General features: G+C 42.8%; 1 protein-coding gene across 1 annotated transcript in view; it reads right to left on the bottom strand.

Moving 5' to 3' along the window:
• Nucleotides 1-948: 948 nt before the first annotated feature.
• CRYM (crystallin mu) overlaps nt 949-18,370 on the bottom strand; it is an 83,095-nt gene continuing 65,673 nt past the window's right edge. Inside the window, exons 6-8 of the mRNA XM_078665066.1 lie at nt 9,068-9,189; nt 6,359-6,443; nt 949-2,116 (exon numbers count right to left, since the gene is read on the bottom strand). Of these exons, the coding sequence (XP_078521192.1) occupies nt 2,043-2,116; nt 6,359-6,443; nt 9,068-9,189 (281 nt within the window). The 3' untranslated portion in view covers nt 949-2,042. The remainder of the gene's footprint in view (nt 2,117-6,358; nt 6,444-9,067; nt 9,190-18,370) is intronic.

Here is an 18,370-nt window from a genome sequence, read left to right as displayed (position 1 = left end):
TAGTGAGAGACCAGGAAAAAACCAAAGTATTTTTGTGTTAATATCGTGACACGGTTTTAAAACAAAGGGTGGGTTTAATCAGTGCTAGGGCTGCTCGAACAAGGTGGAACCACCCTCACTCAGCCTGAGCCGCCAGGGAGAGGGAGGTAGCAGCCGTTCCAGAGGGTGGGGCGGGGCTAGCACGCCATTGCCCAAATGATAAATAAAAATAGGAGAGTGAAAGCACGCCATGCGCTTGGTGCCTGGAGTGGGAACCAGCTCTCGCCATTGCGGGAGGGCAGGGGGCCATCTGTTTTTACTCAGCTGTGTGTTTATATTTGCATCGCGCTTTCACTTTAAGTGAAAGCGCCATGCAAAAATAAACACGGGCTGAGTGAAAACAGATGGCCCCCAAGAAGATAAGAAATTGCTTTGCGACAGCAGCAAAGCAGACGACCCTGTACGGATCGGCCGCACGAAAAGGCGAAAGGGCTTCACCAATGGCAGGCCACTGTTTAGCATAAACGGTGACGCCAGACAATAAAAATGAGGGGTGGGGCTTCAAGTCCCCTTCTCAAATCTACTCTCTCACTATAGATCTCGCCGAGTGAGCAGTACATGCGCTGCAACGCTAGGCGAGACCTAAAAATGAAAGTACACAGATGCTTAGGTGCCATCATACTAAGTAACTCAATGTACACGTTCTAAGTTACTGCATTCGTGTTTTATTTTACGATGAGCCAGGTGTTCAGGTATTTCCTGAATAGAAACAGCAACGCCCTAGAGAAAAGAGAAAATGGAAGAGGATTTAAAAGCCTAGTAAAGCTTTGTAGGCAATTCTGGCCTTTCGTATGAATGACATATGTTAGAGGTTGAGAGATGTTTTAAGTGTAGGTAGGATTTTATGACAATTGACTGTGGCCAAAATAAAAGGTGATTCAGAGAAAATGGCTTTATAGACAATGATAAGTTATTTAAACCCAATTCTTTCTTCGGGGGAGCCATTAATACTTCTGTGCTACGTCTGGCTGTGGCATTTTTAATATGCTGCAGTTTCTGCACTACTTTTGCAGAGGCACCCTGGGATATATAACTTCCATAGTCCACTCTTGACTGGACCAGGTCATGAACACACAAATGCAAAGTTTATGGCTACAGCTACAGAAATGTAGCACTACACAATACCACGGCATTTAGAGTTTGAGATGATGCGCATTAGCAGCATGCGATCCTGCCTGAGGAACTATCGGCAGCCATCTTGAATGTGTCCTACAGTCGTAAAGAAAGTTGGGTGACAAAGCTTGTTAGCAACGCCACCGGCTAGACAAAAACATCTGCCACAGCAGTAAACATGTGACAGTGCAAGCAGCAGCAGCAGTGCACAGCACAGCTGGTAATGGGGAGGCTTGCATAAGGTATGTGTATACCTGTTACATGGAAATTAATTTTTACCAAAATATTTGAGGATCTGATTTAAAAAGAAAGTAACAGAAAATGAGTAGGGATATACGAATGACGGGAATAGGAGAAGCCTATAAATAACTGCAACAAGTAAAGTTGCTGAGGAATTTCAGCTGGTTAATCGATCTGCTGAAAAAACCCTCTGTGCGACACAGAACACAGTTTGGAGCCCCAGTAGCCGACTCAGCCGTTCATCCTTCTGAGTCCTATGAGCTTGACATCCGTCAGAGACTAACAGAACGATTGCCATATGTTAATGGTAACAGTTATTGTTTAAGATGCTATTAAACTTCAAGAATGTGGTAGTAAGCACTACATAAACCTATCTTGTGTGTTTTTGTGAAATTGTTTTTTATACGGGAAAAGTGTATGTATTGTGCAGATACAAAACTACATAATGATGTGGTTTAACTTTTCCCTCCTCATCAGAAATGGAACTAAATGTGCCATAACCCTATGTTACACAGACTTAAAACTCACGGCTCTAACTGATAAAGGATTTTGAATGTTAGTAAATCTCTCACTTCTAAGACAGGCATAATTCATAAGGACATTAAAAACGAAACTTTTCCTCCAGATACAGTCCGGCAGATCTCACTCGGTCATTCAGGTTCTGTACTGCTTGACCATGAATCAAACACTAATTTTGCAGAAACAGTATCTTCGATAGCCATGCCTGCAAAAACAGAAATCACAGAATCAGCTTTCAACTAGTATTCACATCTTATTCAAGAAAAACACTTCATTAAGCATTTTTGTTAGTGGTCTTAAATCCCCAAATGTCTGGACTTGCTTGTTATAAACTATATTAAATTTGGCGCGTGCAATTAGCAATTTAAAGAAAAATGATCATAACTTCACTGTCATATTTGCAACTCATTTTATAAAAACCAGCATGAAAAAGCCATAGCAGATTGCATCTCTGTCACTATAATAGCATAGTTTAGATGGGGCAACCGAGTCGGTCTCCATTAATGCACATATTTACATTGGATCATCTATGGCATCAGCTGCTCTATAGCAAACTCTGAAAATCCTGTGGCTACCACTAAAATTACACCAGACACCAAATGACCAAGTAATGGAAAATGATCCATTCTAATCCTCAATGTTTGCATTACATTTTACGTCCAAGCATCTCATAACCTTTACGATAAGGTACCATTATAGTATTGGCAATAACTAGGGTGGACTTCAATTGTGGATTTATATTGCAAGCCCGTTAAAGCAGTCAATTTATGAACTGCATTACTAATGAATCTCCTATCAAGAGCTTGGGGCATTTTTTATCATGGTGAGTATTACAACTGATATCCATTGCATGTAATAGGATACATAACCTTGGTATTTTCCATTTAGCACTTTTCCAATGTATTACACTGACTCCTACTCAATATAAAAATCTGTACCAATATTAAGGTATATGCCATTAAGGCCAACTTTCAATTGAATCAATGTGATTAATGTATTCTTCTCAAGCCCTCGCATCTTTCTCCAAATCAGAGCCTTGGCAGGAATTAATGGAGTTCTAATTAGCTGCGGCACCTCTGCTATGGCAGAGGACCGTCTCCCCCCTTGCTGGCCAGCCGAGGGAAAGGGAAAATAAAATGGTAATAAAACAGTATTATTATTTCATTTTTCCTCTGGATGGAGCGGAGTCTTTGGGGGCGGGCCATGCCATGGCAGGCACGGAAAGGCAGTGGTGGGCAGCATTGCTGTCAGTGCACTTGACAGTTTGACCGGCCATCTTAGGGCGGCAAAAACGTTATGTGCATTGACATCTTTCCAACATTGCTGGGAGGAGGGAACAGCAGGCGTAGGCTCCCAGTCCCCTTTAGAGCGGAAAACAAGCCCACTCAGGCCAATCCCAGAGCTTTTCTTATGCTGGCACCAGCGTGAGAGAAGCGCTGGGATTGGCCGTGGGGCATCTAAGAGCCTCATCACGTACACAGCAGGAAGGAGAAGAGCAGCAGAGCATCAATCGGTGACGACCAGGTAAGTTAGTTTCATACCCCACCACCACTCTGCCGCGGGACCAGCCGCTACTGGATCTAATAAGGGGAAACCAGATAGGAATGCCACAGGGAAGAACTGGTCTGGCTTTAGCATTATGTAACGTCTATAGAGGCCTTAGTGAGTACCCAACATAATTGAAATTAAAATGAAAGCTCCAAAACCAATAAGGACTCATGATTTTCATTTTGCTTCAATTAGCGAACCCAAACACGTCACACGGTTAAATTCATTTCTAAAGTACTGATACTGTTTATGTTTGCCAGTGCCCTTCCAGGACTTATCTAGGTACCTTTATATTTACTGTTATGAGGCCTTAATGTCAATCTTATGAAGTTGATGCTTATTTCGCAACTTCCTCTTTTGACCCTTGAAGTTATCCCATTTAAAATAAATCATCAGCACAGTAGTCGCCATTCACACTGCCATTGTCTGCCGAATTTATAAAAAGTGATTGTAAAGGAATATGTTATAAATACATTCTTCTCACTAGAAAGCTGATGATGTGGTTATAGGTGGAGAATTAGAACTAATGTAGACTAAGGTATTAATTGCTGGAAACAAACTATGAGTAGGTAATCTGGATTTTAATTCCAAAGTCACAGGATCATACGTCACCCTTAAATTGGCCACTGAATTAGACGGTTAATGGGCTATACCTGATATAGATTTAGATCACATGGAAAGTGATAAAATGGGTCAGTTTCTACTTGAACATGCAGAATTTATTAACAAGAGGCATCTAGATGGACGTCCTTAAGTGACCAGATCAATCAACCAGAATAGTGGGACATATCTCTTCCTTTATTGACTATCTGTTTTTTAATTTATAGGACTTGTAAAATTGTTTGGATTACTCTATAGCAGTGTATCTTAAACTTTTGATTTCTGTGGACCAACACATATTCATTACTGGAACCCGGGGACCACTACTGAATCGTTATTGGAATCTTGGGCCCCAGAAAACAATGCACAAAATTAGAGAAACAACCATTCATCAAACAAATACACAAATGATGGAATATTTTATTTAGTTCACAACTAAATATATTTGAAAAATCAATGCTTTCTTTTAATGGGAAGGTTGGAGCTTTTCTACATTTTAATTGAGGCCGCCCAGCATCCACACTACATTCTTTTTGAAGTTCTTGCACTGCTCTCACGAATCTATCGGAGGATACCGCTTAATATTTAGCCTCCATTTTCAAAATTCCTTTGCATTTACTGAATGTTTTAACATTTTCAGTTTTACATCGTGCTTCTTTTTTTATATACATTTTACTAATTTGTTAATATTTTACTTTTTGAATAAGTGTCACTGATTCCCAGGGGCCCCTGGATCACAGGTTATGAACCATTGCGCCATAGAGTTTCAAGGAGAGAGTGATCATCTTCCATAGGTGACGTACTTTGGGATGACTCTTGCTAACAGGATCCGACCTACATCTTCGAAAGTCTAGGACAAGTGTTTAGTATTTATACATCAGTATGTGACTCTAAGTTACTCAACCAAATTGCCTCTGAAACTCATGTAGCACAGTAGAAAATAAAGCACATTAAGACAATATGTTACGAAAAATTAAGATTAAGTCTCCAAATAATATCCTTTGACAAGAGATGCGCTTTTTGGGAGCTGCTGTTCCTCTTCTATAGAACGTTTTATGCATCCATGAGGCACTTTTGAAGAATAACATATTCATATGTAGAGAAATATCTTTCTCTATTCTTGTAAACAGGAATGTCAAGAGTGCAAAACAGTGCTTAAATTAAGCCGGTGGTTTCTGGTGCTTAGTATCAACCTCCCAAGCCATTCTTATCATTTTGGGTGCCTCGACATTCGGGAGTGCCACACTTGTAGCAGTTTAATTGTTAGAAATTGTGTAGGTACTGCCATTTGCAGTGCTGACAGTGCCAATGTGTGGTGCAAGTGGCCGTGGCCTACTGATGAGGGCCCTGGCACTTATGTTTTTTACAAATTAAGGATTGGTGGAAAATACCTTCCAACCTCTTTGAATGAGTTACAGCTTTGCAGTAATGCAGTACTTGGCACAATTACACAGAGCATGGTGCAACAGGTTTTTGGGTACTCCGAGTTCACAGGCAATCTGTTAGGGCCAGTGAGTGGACTCTGTGATTCCATACGCAAGATAGTTAATATCGTTCGGAGTTTCCAGTAAGGTACCAGACCCCATGGGGTTCACTGTGGTACATCACCACGTACATGGGTAAGGACTTGGAATACTACCCCCTGTGTACCTTTGGAGGTGGAAGGCGTCTTGGCTACTAAAGGCAGATATTCTATACTGTCTATTTGTGTGGTTGTGGAGTACCCCTTACTGTATATAAAAGGAACCGCAAGTGACTTAAGCATGTCTGACCTTGTAAAGAAACTCCAAGGTGACTTGTATTATCTTTATGTAATACATTACAGGTTACTTTATCCCATGTTTATTAGGTGTCTTCCAGGTTGATATAGGCTCGCAAAGTCTTGCGTAGATCATGTTCGGTTGGCTGCCCACAGTTTCCCGCGCAATTTCTAGGACGTTAACCTAAAAACCGAACTCCTGCAGACCTTAAAATTAGATGGATGTTGGGAATCTTTTTTTCCTCACAACAACTTAAAAAGTGCTTGAAAGTCCTAATTTCCCTATTAAATCACACACGTAATTGTAGGATTTGCGAGATTTCTGAGAAGTTTACAAAAGAAAACCTTGACAAATTCGCACATCCCTTATTGTTATCCTTGTCTGAGCTAACCCAGGGCCTTTCAAATATGGTGTTGTGATGCAAAAATGTCCCTCCCTGCTAATTGTACAGCACCATATGCATCTTCGCCCATAAACAAAAGAGCCATAATGAAGTTACAAGACCACTGTCCCCACACACAGAAATGTGCTCTACCTACCCAATGACTTAAACACTGTCGTCTTCTCAGTGAGGGCGGGCATTGTGCCATTCACAACTTCACCCAGCTCTGCAAAAATCTCTGCCTGTGAAATAAACGTGCATGTTTCAGTATAATGATCGTGGCTTTTACACATTATGTACATTGCATTGACATAGTGAACGGACTAAATGTACTCGGCGGCTGTCACTGTTTCTTTAAATGCCACTTGGGTACCATTCATGACACTATACTTGAGAAGATACTGGAAATCTGGGATATGAATCTGGGTTTTTGATGGTACATTAACCAGGGAGTGCGGAAACCACAGTGCGAATATGAAGTTTAGCTTTTGCAGCATCTGCGGATTTACTGTGTGTTGCAGTGAGGAAGTCACGCCGTCTCTCTACCCAAAAGAGCATTATTTTCATGTACCCTAAAGTGGAGCACATCAGCAACTCTAAGCATTAAAAATTCCAATTGTATTGGTGTTTGCCCCTGTACAGCGCTCCGCTGCCTTTTGGCTCGGTTCACGCTATACTAATAATTACACATGCATACATAGAGAAATGGCAATGAAAAACTTTCTAGCTGACTCGTCAAGAATTTTCAATTCTATTAAGGACACGGAGGCCTCGATAATCCTTCTTTTTTATTTACTGTACATTTTCAGCAGCCAATCACAATCAAACAAAACGAATTTGCCCATGTACCCAAATACGTCACATGTCACATGCCCCAATCACTGCAAGGCAACCCATATAAGTATAGATGGTTCCATTTTGTGTCCTCTTTCTCTGAAACATAACATCATAAATGCAGAAGTCTCCAATGTGAAAACCATATAGTCACCAAAAGTCTAAAGCAATACAAACATGGATTCAGTAACTTCCAGGCGATCCAACTGGGTCGTTGAGAAACCAAACCGGGCCAAATGCCAAATTCTGATCTGGAGCTTCAGGAGTGTAGAATGAAACAAGCCGTACTTGACCTCTTTTTTCATAAGTGAACAGCGATTATAGCCGAAATCACTCTCTCACCCATTCCCCTGTTCATTTCCGAAAAATAACACCGTACAGCCTGTAAATGAATGTAGGTAATACCAAATGCTTCCAAAATCACAGGGTGGGAAAATAAATCATCACTGTTTCAAAAACTTTGTTATTGAAAATCAATGAAATGCATGTGAAAATAGTAACAGCAAATATTTGGTGGTATAATCATTGCCTCTTGGTCCTTAATAGAATTGAAAATTCTTGATGAGTAAGCCAGAGCATTTTTCATTCTATGTCAGGACCGGAGGCTCCGATTATGCTTGTTCAAAGCTGCATTACCACAACAGATGTCACATCCACAGTATGCTTATAGTAAAACCTTCAAAACGTAGATTGGGTACACCAATCTGCTGACTTCCTAATGTCCTCTATGTGGTAACCTAAAGCATACGACTTTGATGCCATGGCTCCCCTAGCAGAATGTGCTCCAAAAGCGGAGATGTGAATAGCTGCTTCCGCCAGCAACAATTTCTTCCACCCGGCTAATGTAGCTGACAACACCGCTCTAAAAGACTTTTGTAAAGCAATGAGCAGTTGGCCACTAGAATCCTGACTCAGTTCAGTGGTAGAAGTCTCATATTCTTTTAAACATTGAACAACACACAACTGAGAATCATCCAGAAAAGCAGGGTAGGATACCAACTTGGAATTTGTCTTAGTATGACGTGGTAGTAAACATAACTTTCTCTGGGGAAAACATTGGATTGGAAGGTCAGTGGGTGGGAACAAGAGGGCGGGCGGTGGAGTAATGTCAAGAGGACAGTGGAGAATCAAGGAGATGGTAATGCTTGTCAGCAGCTCGAGAGGTAAGTGGTGGTGCAGGGCCAGGTGGTGGGAGGAACACAAGATCTACAGTATACTTTGAAGTTCCTCACTAGGGATTGCACACCAACGGGAAGCATCAGAGGGTGCAAAACATGAGTGAAACTGAGGAAAAACCAATTTCTTTTCTAACACACATAAAGTACCACCCTACACAAGAAGCAGGATTTTGGAGATAGAGTTTAGGAATGTTGGACACAAGTCAGGGACAAAATATCATTAGGGGGTTTAGCACATAAAATCAGGATGACTTTTGTGGTCTCAGGTTGCTTGTGTTCCCTTCAAGAGGGGGCCTTGCCTCGCTGTAAAAATATTCCAATAAGGAGCTGGGTCAGTACTGATTTGCATAAGGCAGGCCTCTGTCTAGAGTGGCATTGTGGGTATAAAAAAAACTGATAGCTTACAATACTATTGAGAACGATTTTTAGAAGATCAGCTAATTAGATGGAAATACTCAAAGTGCTTCAACTTAAGGATGGGATTGGAAGAAACATTCTCATATGCAAGTATGCTTTGGACCACTGTGCTTCCATCAGATCATTTTCCAGATCTAAATCGAATTTCAGTTTCACATCTAGACTATCCCAAACAAGAAAGCATACACTGTATTGCATGACCAGGGTCTACCGATGATAGAAAGCATACACTGTATTGCATGGACACTGTGTACTGCTCTTACAAAGCATGCACTGAATTGCATTAACTCTGTACCACTGATAAAAACCATATACCGTATTGCATGGACAAGTACTGGTGGCAGAGTATATCCTCTGTTGCATAGACATTTACTGCCTATGGAAAGAGTACACTGTGCGGCAGGTTCAGCAGAACACACTCGCTTGTAAGACTTTACCCCTGATTGCAAAATGTCTCCTGACTCCTGCGAAGCTGCCTCCCTGGAATCCACATAGAGAGCACAGCTCTTCATCAGTTCATCGTCCAGCTCCCTCCAATCAGGTCTGCAGGCCCCAACAGCTGCAACACAAACAGTACTGAGCATCATTTAACACAGTCTAACTAGGCAAAACCTGCTCACCAAACGGATACTTACCTACGTTTCTGCTAAGAGTGAAGATGTAGTCATGTATTCTTTATGAAGGACACAACAGCTACATACGCTTTCATCCATTGAGCAACATTGAGGAAATACATAAATCATTTTGGTTACAGTAATTTGAAAGCATTGCATTTATTGCTGTTGAACCTGACCCCTTTTGCAGGGTTATCTCCAAATGTATTACTTTCTTCCTCCTATTTTTATCTGCCCTGTTTTTGTTGGCTTTAGGACTCTGGGCACTTTACCACTGCTGATCAGTGCTAAAGTGGTACAAAAGGGGGTGGTGATGGACGGAGCATCTGAACCAATCAAACTCTCACACCCAGTCCAATCAAACTCTCACACCCAGTCAAAGGATCTGGGTTTGATCCATCACCGTTCTTTAGCCCACTCTGCCACCCCAGTTCAGACATGGCTATATGCAAATCAGTCTGACCCTGTGCCTAATGGGAACAGTCCAGCCCGAACTGCCAAGCCATGCCTTCCCTGGACCGGAAGCAAGCTTCCGAGGACCGGTTTCTGGCATTCCAGCCGTCTTCAGCCCGGCTTGCTTGAATCCAGTAGCAAAGTGAGCAAGGGACTCGCGTCTGAGCATACTTATGTCGGCCAAAGCGGTACAAAAGGGGGTGGTGATGGACGGAGCATCTGAACCAATCAAACACTCACACCCAGTCAAAAGATCTGGGTTTCATCCATCACCGTTCTTTAGCCCACTCTGCCACCCCAGTTCAGACATGGCTATATGCAAATCAGTCTGACCCTGTGCCTCATGGGAACAGTCCAGCCCGTGCTAAAGAGCATATGCTCTCCGTATAAATTGTGATTATGATTGGGTATCAATGATTGGCATATTTGATTTACAGGTAAGCCCCTAGTTAAGTGCACTTTGTTTGCCCGCGGCCTGTAAAGCAAATGCTACTATTGAGCCTGCAGTACTGATTGCCAGGCCCTAACCTTCCTTTTTCTTACATACAAGTCACCCCTAAGTTAGGCCCAAGGTAGCCCCATGGTCAGAGTGCAGTGGATGTAAAAGTAGAACAAGTAGTGGTGTGTTTTACATTTCCTGATAATAAAATATTGTGCATTTCATTTTTCGCTATTGAAAGGCTGTCTTTCCCATAGGTGATTATTGGAGCTGCCTTGTAACATTTTACAAGTGTAACTTTCAATTGGGAAACTTTAGAGAAATGGAGTTTAGGTTCCCTGAACTCAGAATTAAAAAATACATCTTTTAGTGAAGATTTCTTTTAGATCATGTGTCTGAAAATGCCACTTTTTAAGATCTGTGTGACTTTTAGAAAGTGCTGGAAGGGGGAACAAGGGAACCCTATTCACTGGGAGCCTGGGTATGAAGATTAAGAAGGAAAACAACGGCTCCGGTGGGATAATACGAAAAATTCCTATGATAAAAAATGACGCACAATGCCAATACAGGGGGTGGTGTGGATGTCAAAAAGAAAGGCTGTCTACACACACATCAGGTTTGGTATATCATTGCATTATTTATATAGACATACGAAATACTTAACACATTATATATTCAAAATAAACAGTTGTGACTGTACAAAAGTAAAAAGGTGCTTAGTGTCCCAGTGAAAGTATCATAGAATCTACGCTACTCTAGTGACATTACAGTGGCATATAAAAGGTTTCAAATTTTTCAATTTTTACAACAAACAGTGGCGACCATGTAATGTGTATACAATTGATCATCAACAATTTAGACCATAGAAAACTGTTGTTGTTTGTGGCCTGCCTCTTTGAACTGTCTACGCGTTTCGACCCTTCAAGCATGTAGGGTCTCCTTAGGACTGAACAGTGTAGGGACACCTATGGAAAATAATGGTGGGGTATTGTTAACTAGCGGCCCATCTAAGTGTAATGCTTCTGGTGAAGCAGAGATGCTATGCTGTCAGAATGAATTGCGAATATAAATACCTGGAGGGGGTCTGTGCTGCTAGTAAGAAATGCAGTGGCACTGTGAATAAATAGTGAAATAAGAAAAACTCACAGGGGTCCCAGCTAGGAGCTGTGGATTAAAGACAAAAATCAGCGGTTTACACTGACAGACAAGGCGAGGGCATTGATCAAAGGTCTAAATAACGAAACTACCCTAGTACGATCACTTACCCCATATGAAGGTGGAAATAACAGACACGTCTGATGATGGAGCTGGCCCAGGAGCTCTGTTGTGGGAATCCAAATGTCAGTCAGAAGGTGCGGGGGACTGAAAGGGAAGTGTGTAGTGAGAAAGTTGGTCTAGGCACGTCTGAGTGCGTTAGGGAACTGAGGAAAGAAAGCGTTGCATTTCTTACCCGCAAGCGCGCGGTGGCACTCTGAGTGTGTGGAGCGATATGGCACGGTAATCCCTTTGCCATTAGTGAAGAAGCTTCCGAAGATGCTGCATACGCTGTGAATAGGTGAAGATGGAGCGCGTTTTAATATTAACACGGGGATAGTAGTATTGTAATATCGGGAGGCATTTCTACCGCATACCTGTGATAAGCGTAGTAGCGGCGGCAGGCTCCCTACGTGCTCCGTCTCTGTTACGTCCTCTCCTGAAGGTGCAATGACAGCAGGTGTCACGCACCGCGCTGCATTTATAGCTAGGATCTTCCTAACAACATGGCCGTTAAGACTAGTGCGGAGAAAAGAGCTGGGATGAGCTCAATGATTCTGTGGTCTACTGTATGTTTGTTCATAGACATGAACAACAGACTGTAGGCATGCCTCATGTGGGTGAATCTAGGGTTGATAAGAGTGTGTGGGTGACATTCCTTCCCAGTTTTATAAAATTACAGAGACGTGTGGAAACTGCAGAATAAAGAAGAATACAGAGTAATGAGCATGATGTGGGTAATATTCCTTTCACATAAGCAGTTGTAGACACGTTTGGAAACTACCGAGTAGGCAACAATAAATGCCTGAAAAAACAGATAAAAGACCACCCGTTTTTGACTTAATCACCCTTTGTGGGGACCAGTAGTGCCGTAAATCTGGTACAAAGTTTTGCGTACACAAAAGTGGTGACTCGAAGACATCCAAACAATTGTAAATAACTTGTTTCATGTATTTGGCAATATAGCCCATGACAATATATAACTTGCAAGAGGTACACACTGTAAACATACGCTAAGATTGAGATTGAAAATGTGCCGCATATTGGACAATTTAGCAAAATTTATAGTTTAACACATAGTTATATCAGATAATTGTAAATAACTTGTTTCATGTATTTGACAAGAGGATTAGTGTTGAATTAGTATAGTGAAACATGCAAGTACATTTTAAGTGGTGGATAGGTTAGTCAGTTATTTGGATTTGGAATGATAGCAGAAGGATAGAAGAGGAAAAAAGGTTTGTATTTATATAGCGCTGGTCACCCCTGATGGGGTGTTGACGCACGCTATTCAGGAAGCCCATAAAGGATTAGTGGTGAATTAATATGGTGAAATATGAAGTAATTTCAGTGGTGGATATTAGTCAGTTATTTGGAGTGAGAAGGACAGCGGAGAGATAAAAGGGGAAGAAAGGTTTACATTCATATAGCACTTGTTACCCCTGATGGGTGTTGAAGTGCTTCTCTGGCGAGTAGCACACCACTCCGGAACCCATAAAGGATTAGTGGTGAATAAGTAAAGTTGAATATGGAATTTGAGAAGTGAACATGTTAGTCTGTTAATTTTGATTGAAAAGGATAGTGGAGGGATAAAAGAGTGAAAGATGTTTTTTTTGCAGTAGGAGGAGGCTTTTGGATGAGTAAAAAGGAGTTTTGGAGGGGAGGAGTCAGAGGGAAGAGTTTAGAAAGGTTTGTTTTAGGGGATCGGTATAGTGAAAGAGGTGTCAGATGATGCAAGGGGGGTAGAGTAGGAGAGAGTCTAGAAAGGGTTATTTTGGGGATCATAGTAGTGGTATGGGGTTTGGGATAAATGAGAGTGGATGTAGAGGATATATTGTTAGGAGGCAGAGTCCCTTCAACAGGAAGTCATCCGACTTCGGGAGCAGCACATCGACATGCAGGCACACCTAGAAGATTTGGAAAATCGATCCCGGAGGAACAAAGTGCGCATCAGGGGAGTGGCGTACGGGGCAGAAGGAGATGATATTTTTGCTTCTGTCTGTGATCTTTTCCACCATATCTTGGGGGGCCCTCCACAAACCCTGATTCAACTGCACAGAGCGCACCGGGTGGGCCTCCTCTGGCAGAACATTTCTAGCCCCCGAACATACTAGTCTGCATGCATGACTTCCAAGTCAAAGAGGAGATTCTGAAGAAGGCACACAGCTCGCATCTTGTTGTATTCCAAGGCCAGAACACCACCCTTTTTCAAGACCTTGCGGCTATTACCTTGCAGAAACGCCGATCGTTCAGCCCGGCGACAGCACAGCTCCGCAACCTGGGCATATCCTACTCATGGGGCCATCCCTTTCACTTAATTTTCACTCGGAGGGAAAACTCCTCCAACTTCGCTCACTGGCAGAGACATGCCGTACTGGAAATAGATACCCCGGAGGAGCAGCGCCCTGAAGACACACTACCTGCCTCACAAAGAGCAATGAAAAGCGGCTGGCAGAGAGTGGGTCGACGTCGTGCATTAGCAAAGCCAAACCCGGAGGAGATTGCTAAGGGCCGGCATGCAACTTTGAACGCTATCCCTTCCACATTGGCTAAGCCTGCTACCCCTTGAACCTGGACTCAACTTTTGCATAATGCACAGATAAGAGTGGGGCGGCGGGCGGGGGAAGTCGAGCCACTGACCACACTACATCACCCCCTTAGACCTACCATGTGGTTTTGTTATTCCACAGGACTAAAAGAAAGAATGTATTTCTATTTTTGCTCATTGTTGTTGTTTGGTAATTTGAAATTGGAATTTGTTGAGGTCCACACTCACACATACAGGGGTCGCGCTACCTTCATACACTGTGCTGACACAAAGCTTTGTATAGCTTCCTGGGTTCCCGGGGGCATGGGGGAGGTAGAGAGGCGGGGTTAGATGGAGCAGGCACGAGGTCGTTACCCACATGACAAGAAATACTCTTAGCATTTGAACACTTAATGTGTGTGGGCTTAACAACCCGATCAAAAGGCAGGCGATACTTAATTACCTTGAGGCCTCCCAAGCAGATATCTACCTACTGCAAGAAACCCACCTCTTACAAGGGGACTGTCACAGACCGAAATAGAGGGCCTTCCCACAGCAATTTCTTTCGTCCGCTCCCTTCAAGTCGGCGGGAGTGGCAAATCTGGTGGCCTGGTCCTTCCGTAGGGTGGTAGAGCAGAAGCTAGAAGAAATCAGGGGATGTCAGTTGATCTATAGGTTCTCCATTGCAGGAAGGTCCTTTGCGATAAGCACAATCTATACTCCCAACGAGAGACAGGAAGGGTTCCTACATAGGGCACTGGAGAGAGCACTGGATTCGGGGGACCAACTGGTTCTATTGGGAGGGGATCTTAATCTGGTTTTCGACAATGCAATGGATAGGTCAGTTCAGAGGTACGGTCAGTTCGGGGCGTTGTCTACGGAGGGCCTGGCGAGACTGGGGCAGATGGAGGTGGTGGACTTATGGAGGGCTAAACACCTGCTGTCCAAGGAATACTCGTACTACTCTAATGCCCATATCACACTGCCCTAGATTCACCCACATGAGACATGCCTACAGACTGTTATTCATGTCAATGAACAAACATACAGTAGACCACAGAATCATTGAGCTCATCCCAGCTCTTTTCTCCGCACTACAGTCTTAACGGCCATGTTGTTAGGAAGATCCTAGCTATAAATGCAGCGCGGTGCGTGACACATGCTGTCATTGCACCTTCAGGAGAGGACGTAACAGAGACGGAGCACGTAGGGAGCCTGCCGCCGCTACTACGCTTATCACAGGTATGCGGTAGAAATGCCTCCCGATATTACAATACTACTATCCCCCGTGTTAATATTAAAACGCGCTCCATCTTCACCTATTCACAGCGTACGCAGCATCTTCGGAAGCTTCTTCACTAACGACAAAGGGATTACAGTGCCATATCGCTCCACGCTCCCACGTACTCAGAGTGCCACCGCGCGCTTGCGGGTAAGAAATGCGACGCTTTATTTCCTCAGTTCCCTAGCGCACTCAGACGTGCCTAGACCAACTTTCCCACTACACTCTTTCCTTTCAGTCCCCCGCACCTTCTGACTGACATTTGGATTCCCACAACAGAGCTCCTGGGCCAGCTCCATCATCAGCCGTGTCTGCTATTTCCACCTTCATATGGGGTAAGTGATCGTACTAGGGTAGTTTCGTTTTTTAGACCTTTGACCAATGCCCTCGCCTTGTCTGTCAGTGTAAACTGCTGATTTTTGTCATTAATCCACAGCTCCCGGCTGGGACCCCTATGAGTTTTTCTTATTTCACTATTTATTCACGGTGCCACAGCATTTCTTACTAGCAGCACAGGCCCCCTCCAGGTATTTATATACGCAATTCATTCTGACAGCATTGCATCTCTGCTTCACCAGGAGCATTACACTTAGATGGGCCGCTAGTTAACAATACCCCACCATTATTTTCCATAGGTGTCCCTACAATGTTCAGTCCTGAGGAGACCCTACATCCTTAAAGGGTCGAAACGCCGTCGACAGTTCAAAGAGGCATACCACAAACAACAACCGTTTTCTATGGTCTAAATTGTTGATGATCAATTGTATACACATTACATGGTAGCTCTGTTTGCTGTAAAAATTGAAAAAATTGAAACCTTTTATATGCCACTGTAATGTCACTAGAGTAGCGTAGGTTCTAAGATACTTTCACTGGGACACTAAACACCTTTTTACTTTTGTACAGTCACAACTGTTTATTTTGAATATATAATGTGTGATGTATTTTGTATGTCTATATAAATAATGCAATGATATACCAAACCTGATGTGTGTGTAGACAGCCTTTCTTTCTGACATCCACACCACCCCCTGCATTGCCGTTGTGCGTTGTTTTTATCATAGGAATTTTTCGTATTATCCCACAGGAGCCATTGTATTGCTTCTTAATTTTGAGAAAGTGGGCATTTTCTTGTTTAACCATCCTGTGCCTCTGCTTGCTTTTGGAGTCACCGTCTGGTTTTAGACTGGTAGGGGCTGTTTGTGAATTCACTCCAGACACTCACACAAAGGGAGGTGAGGAGTGCCCTGCATATGCTGATGAACCTTGCTGAGAAACAGTGGTGAGAGAAGTTGTCACTACCACCTGAACAGGCTGTGGCTGCCTTGCACAATGCTGTCTCCACCACCTGTAGTGTGACTGGACCAGGGAGGACGGAACTCGTTTTTAATGAGCAAGAGAGACTCTCTTACAAAGACTTCAAAGGGAAAAAAGGGTATAAGTATTAGACCTAAACCCCCAGAACTTTAGAATACTTCTGAAATCAAAAGAAACCTCTGACAAGGAGAAGAGCTGAATCAGTGCTAATAAAGCAGTCTCCTTTAAGGAAAGCCTGTGTTTGCTGCTTTCCTGAAAGATTTTCCTAGCACTCAAAAAGGCAGAGTGGAGAACTTGCTTACAGGCGCTGTCACAAGTTGGACAGTGAAATTAATTTAGTACACTTTATCATTAAGGTAATTATATTGCTCAGTGTGCCTTGTGGAATGAGTAATAAGTGTGCTGCAGTGTATTCTGTCTGTTTCCAACTTTTCCTTTTAAGCAGATGTACAGGGATACGAAGCCAGCAGAAAAGTTGGTGGAACTGGAGATGTTTCATATCTGCTTGCTGCATATGAAAAGACAATATTTGCCCACTCACACTACCAAATCCATTCTGGAGCACTGACAGAAGAACGTCTGCTGTCACAAGGATTTTAAGTCTACAAACTATGCAGTGGACATGTAAGCCCCCACTCTATGAACGTTTTGCTCACTTTGGTTTTACTTATGAAAAAGCATGGAAATGTTGTTGCCTGGACACCAACTAAAATATTTACATGCAACACTATAATAAATAATAGGTCAATAATACTTAATCTTATGTTTCGAACTCAAGATGAGTAACAAGATCATCATCAGGACAGGATAATGTAAGGAAAGCTAAGCACCAAATTCTAGAGAAAGGAATCCAAAGCAGAACGAATAAAAGAACATGAAACACACCATTTGGTAACAGGCAATGCCAGAAGAGCTTGCCCAAAAAGCAGCATTGGCAATTTCTTTCTTAAACTATGGTCTATCTCTGTTGTCAGAGGAGGCTGGTTTCTTAAAGATTAGTGCACTATTACAGTGAGGGTTGATGCAGATGAGGATGCTGGAGACTAGTGACAGGCAAATACGTTCAGAGGCCGAAGGTTAATGTTTACACGCGTTTACCTTTTAAAAACACTTAATCTAAAATGCCTACATACACTAGGGGAACCGGACCATGGAGCAGTGTGAGCTTCACTCCAATGGTAGCTGCCTGGTTTACTCCCCATAGTGTGGAGGAAACAGCCGGACACCCAAACAGATGGACACACATGAATGCATGCACACACAAGTACACCTCTAATACATTATCACAAAATGGCTTTAATGGATAAACGCAATAACCCGATTACAGGTTCCTTAATATCCTATAGATTTTTTGACACTTTTACAGGCCAAAGGTGACTAAATTGTATCATACTCACAACTTTTTCTGAAAGTGTACCACCAGGTACTGCTAAAACAGGGGAAACGGCCTCTACAACGAAGCCGTTTCCACGAAATCATTTACCACGCATGCACTACAACGCATGCGTGGTTACAACTAAAGGCTTTACCACGCATACCTTTACTACGAAATACGTAGTAAAGGCATGTGTGGTAAATGAAAAGAAAAACGAAGGGGGGTTTGGGGGGTCTCGCCCATAAAAAAAAAATAAAGCGCTGGGATAAAAAGGGGGGCTGGGGGGGTCTCCCCCCAAAAAAACAAAACTAACCTGAGGAGCCGAAGCTAAAGCCGAAGCTGAAGCAATCAACGTCGTTAGGGAGGAAACGGAAAGTAACTTCCGCTTCCTCTTAACGACATACGACCGACGTAACCAGAGAAGATGGAGGGAAGGCGAGTTAAAAGGTAAGGGGTGTTTTAGTAAAATACATATATAT

The sequence above is a fragment of the Lissotriton helveticus genome, chromosome 10 (genome assembly GCF_964261635.1).
Source record: "Lissotriton helveticus chromosome 10, aLisHel1.1, whole genome shotgun sequence".
NCBI classification, from domain to species: Eukaryota; Metazoa; Chordata; class Amphibia; order Caudata; family Salamandridae; genus Lissotriton; species Lissotriton helveticus.
The sequence above is the reverse complement of the archived record's forward strand: the minus strand, read 5'-3'. Positions and strand labels throughout refer to the sequence as shown.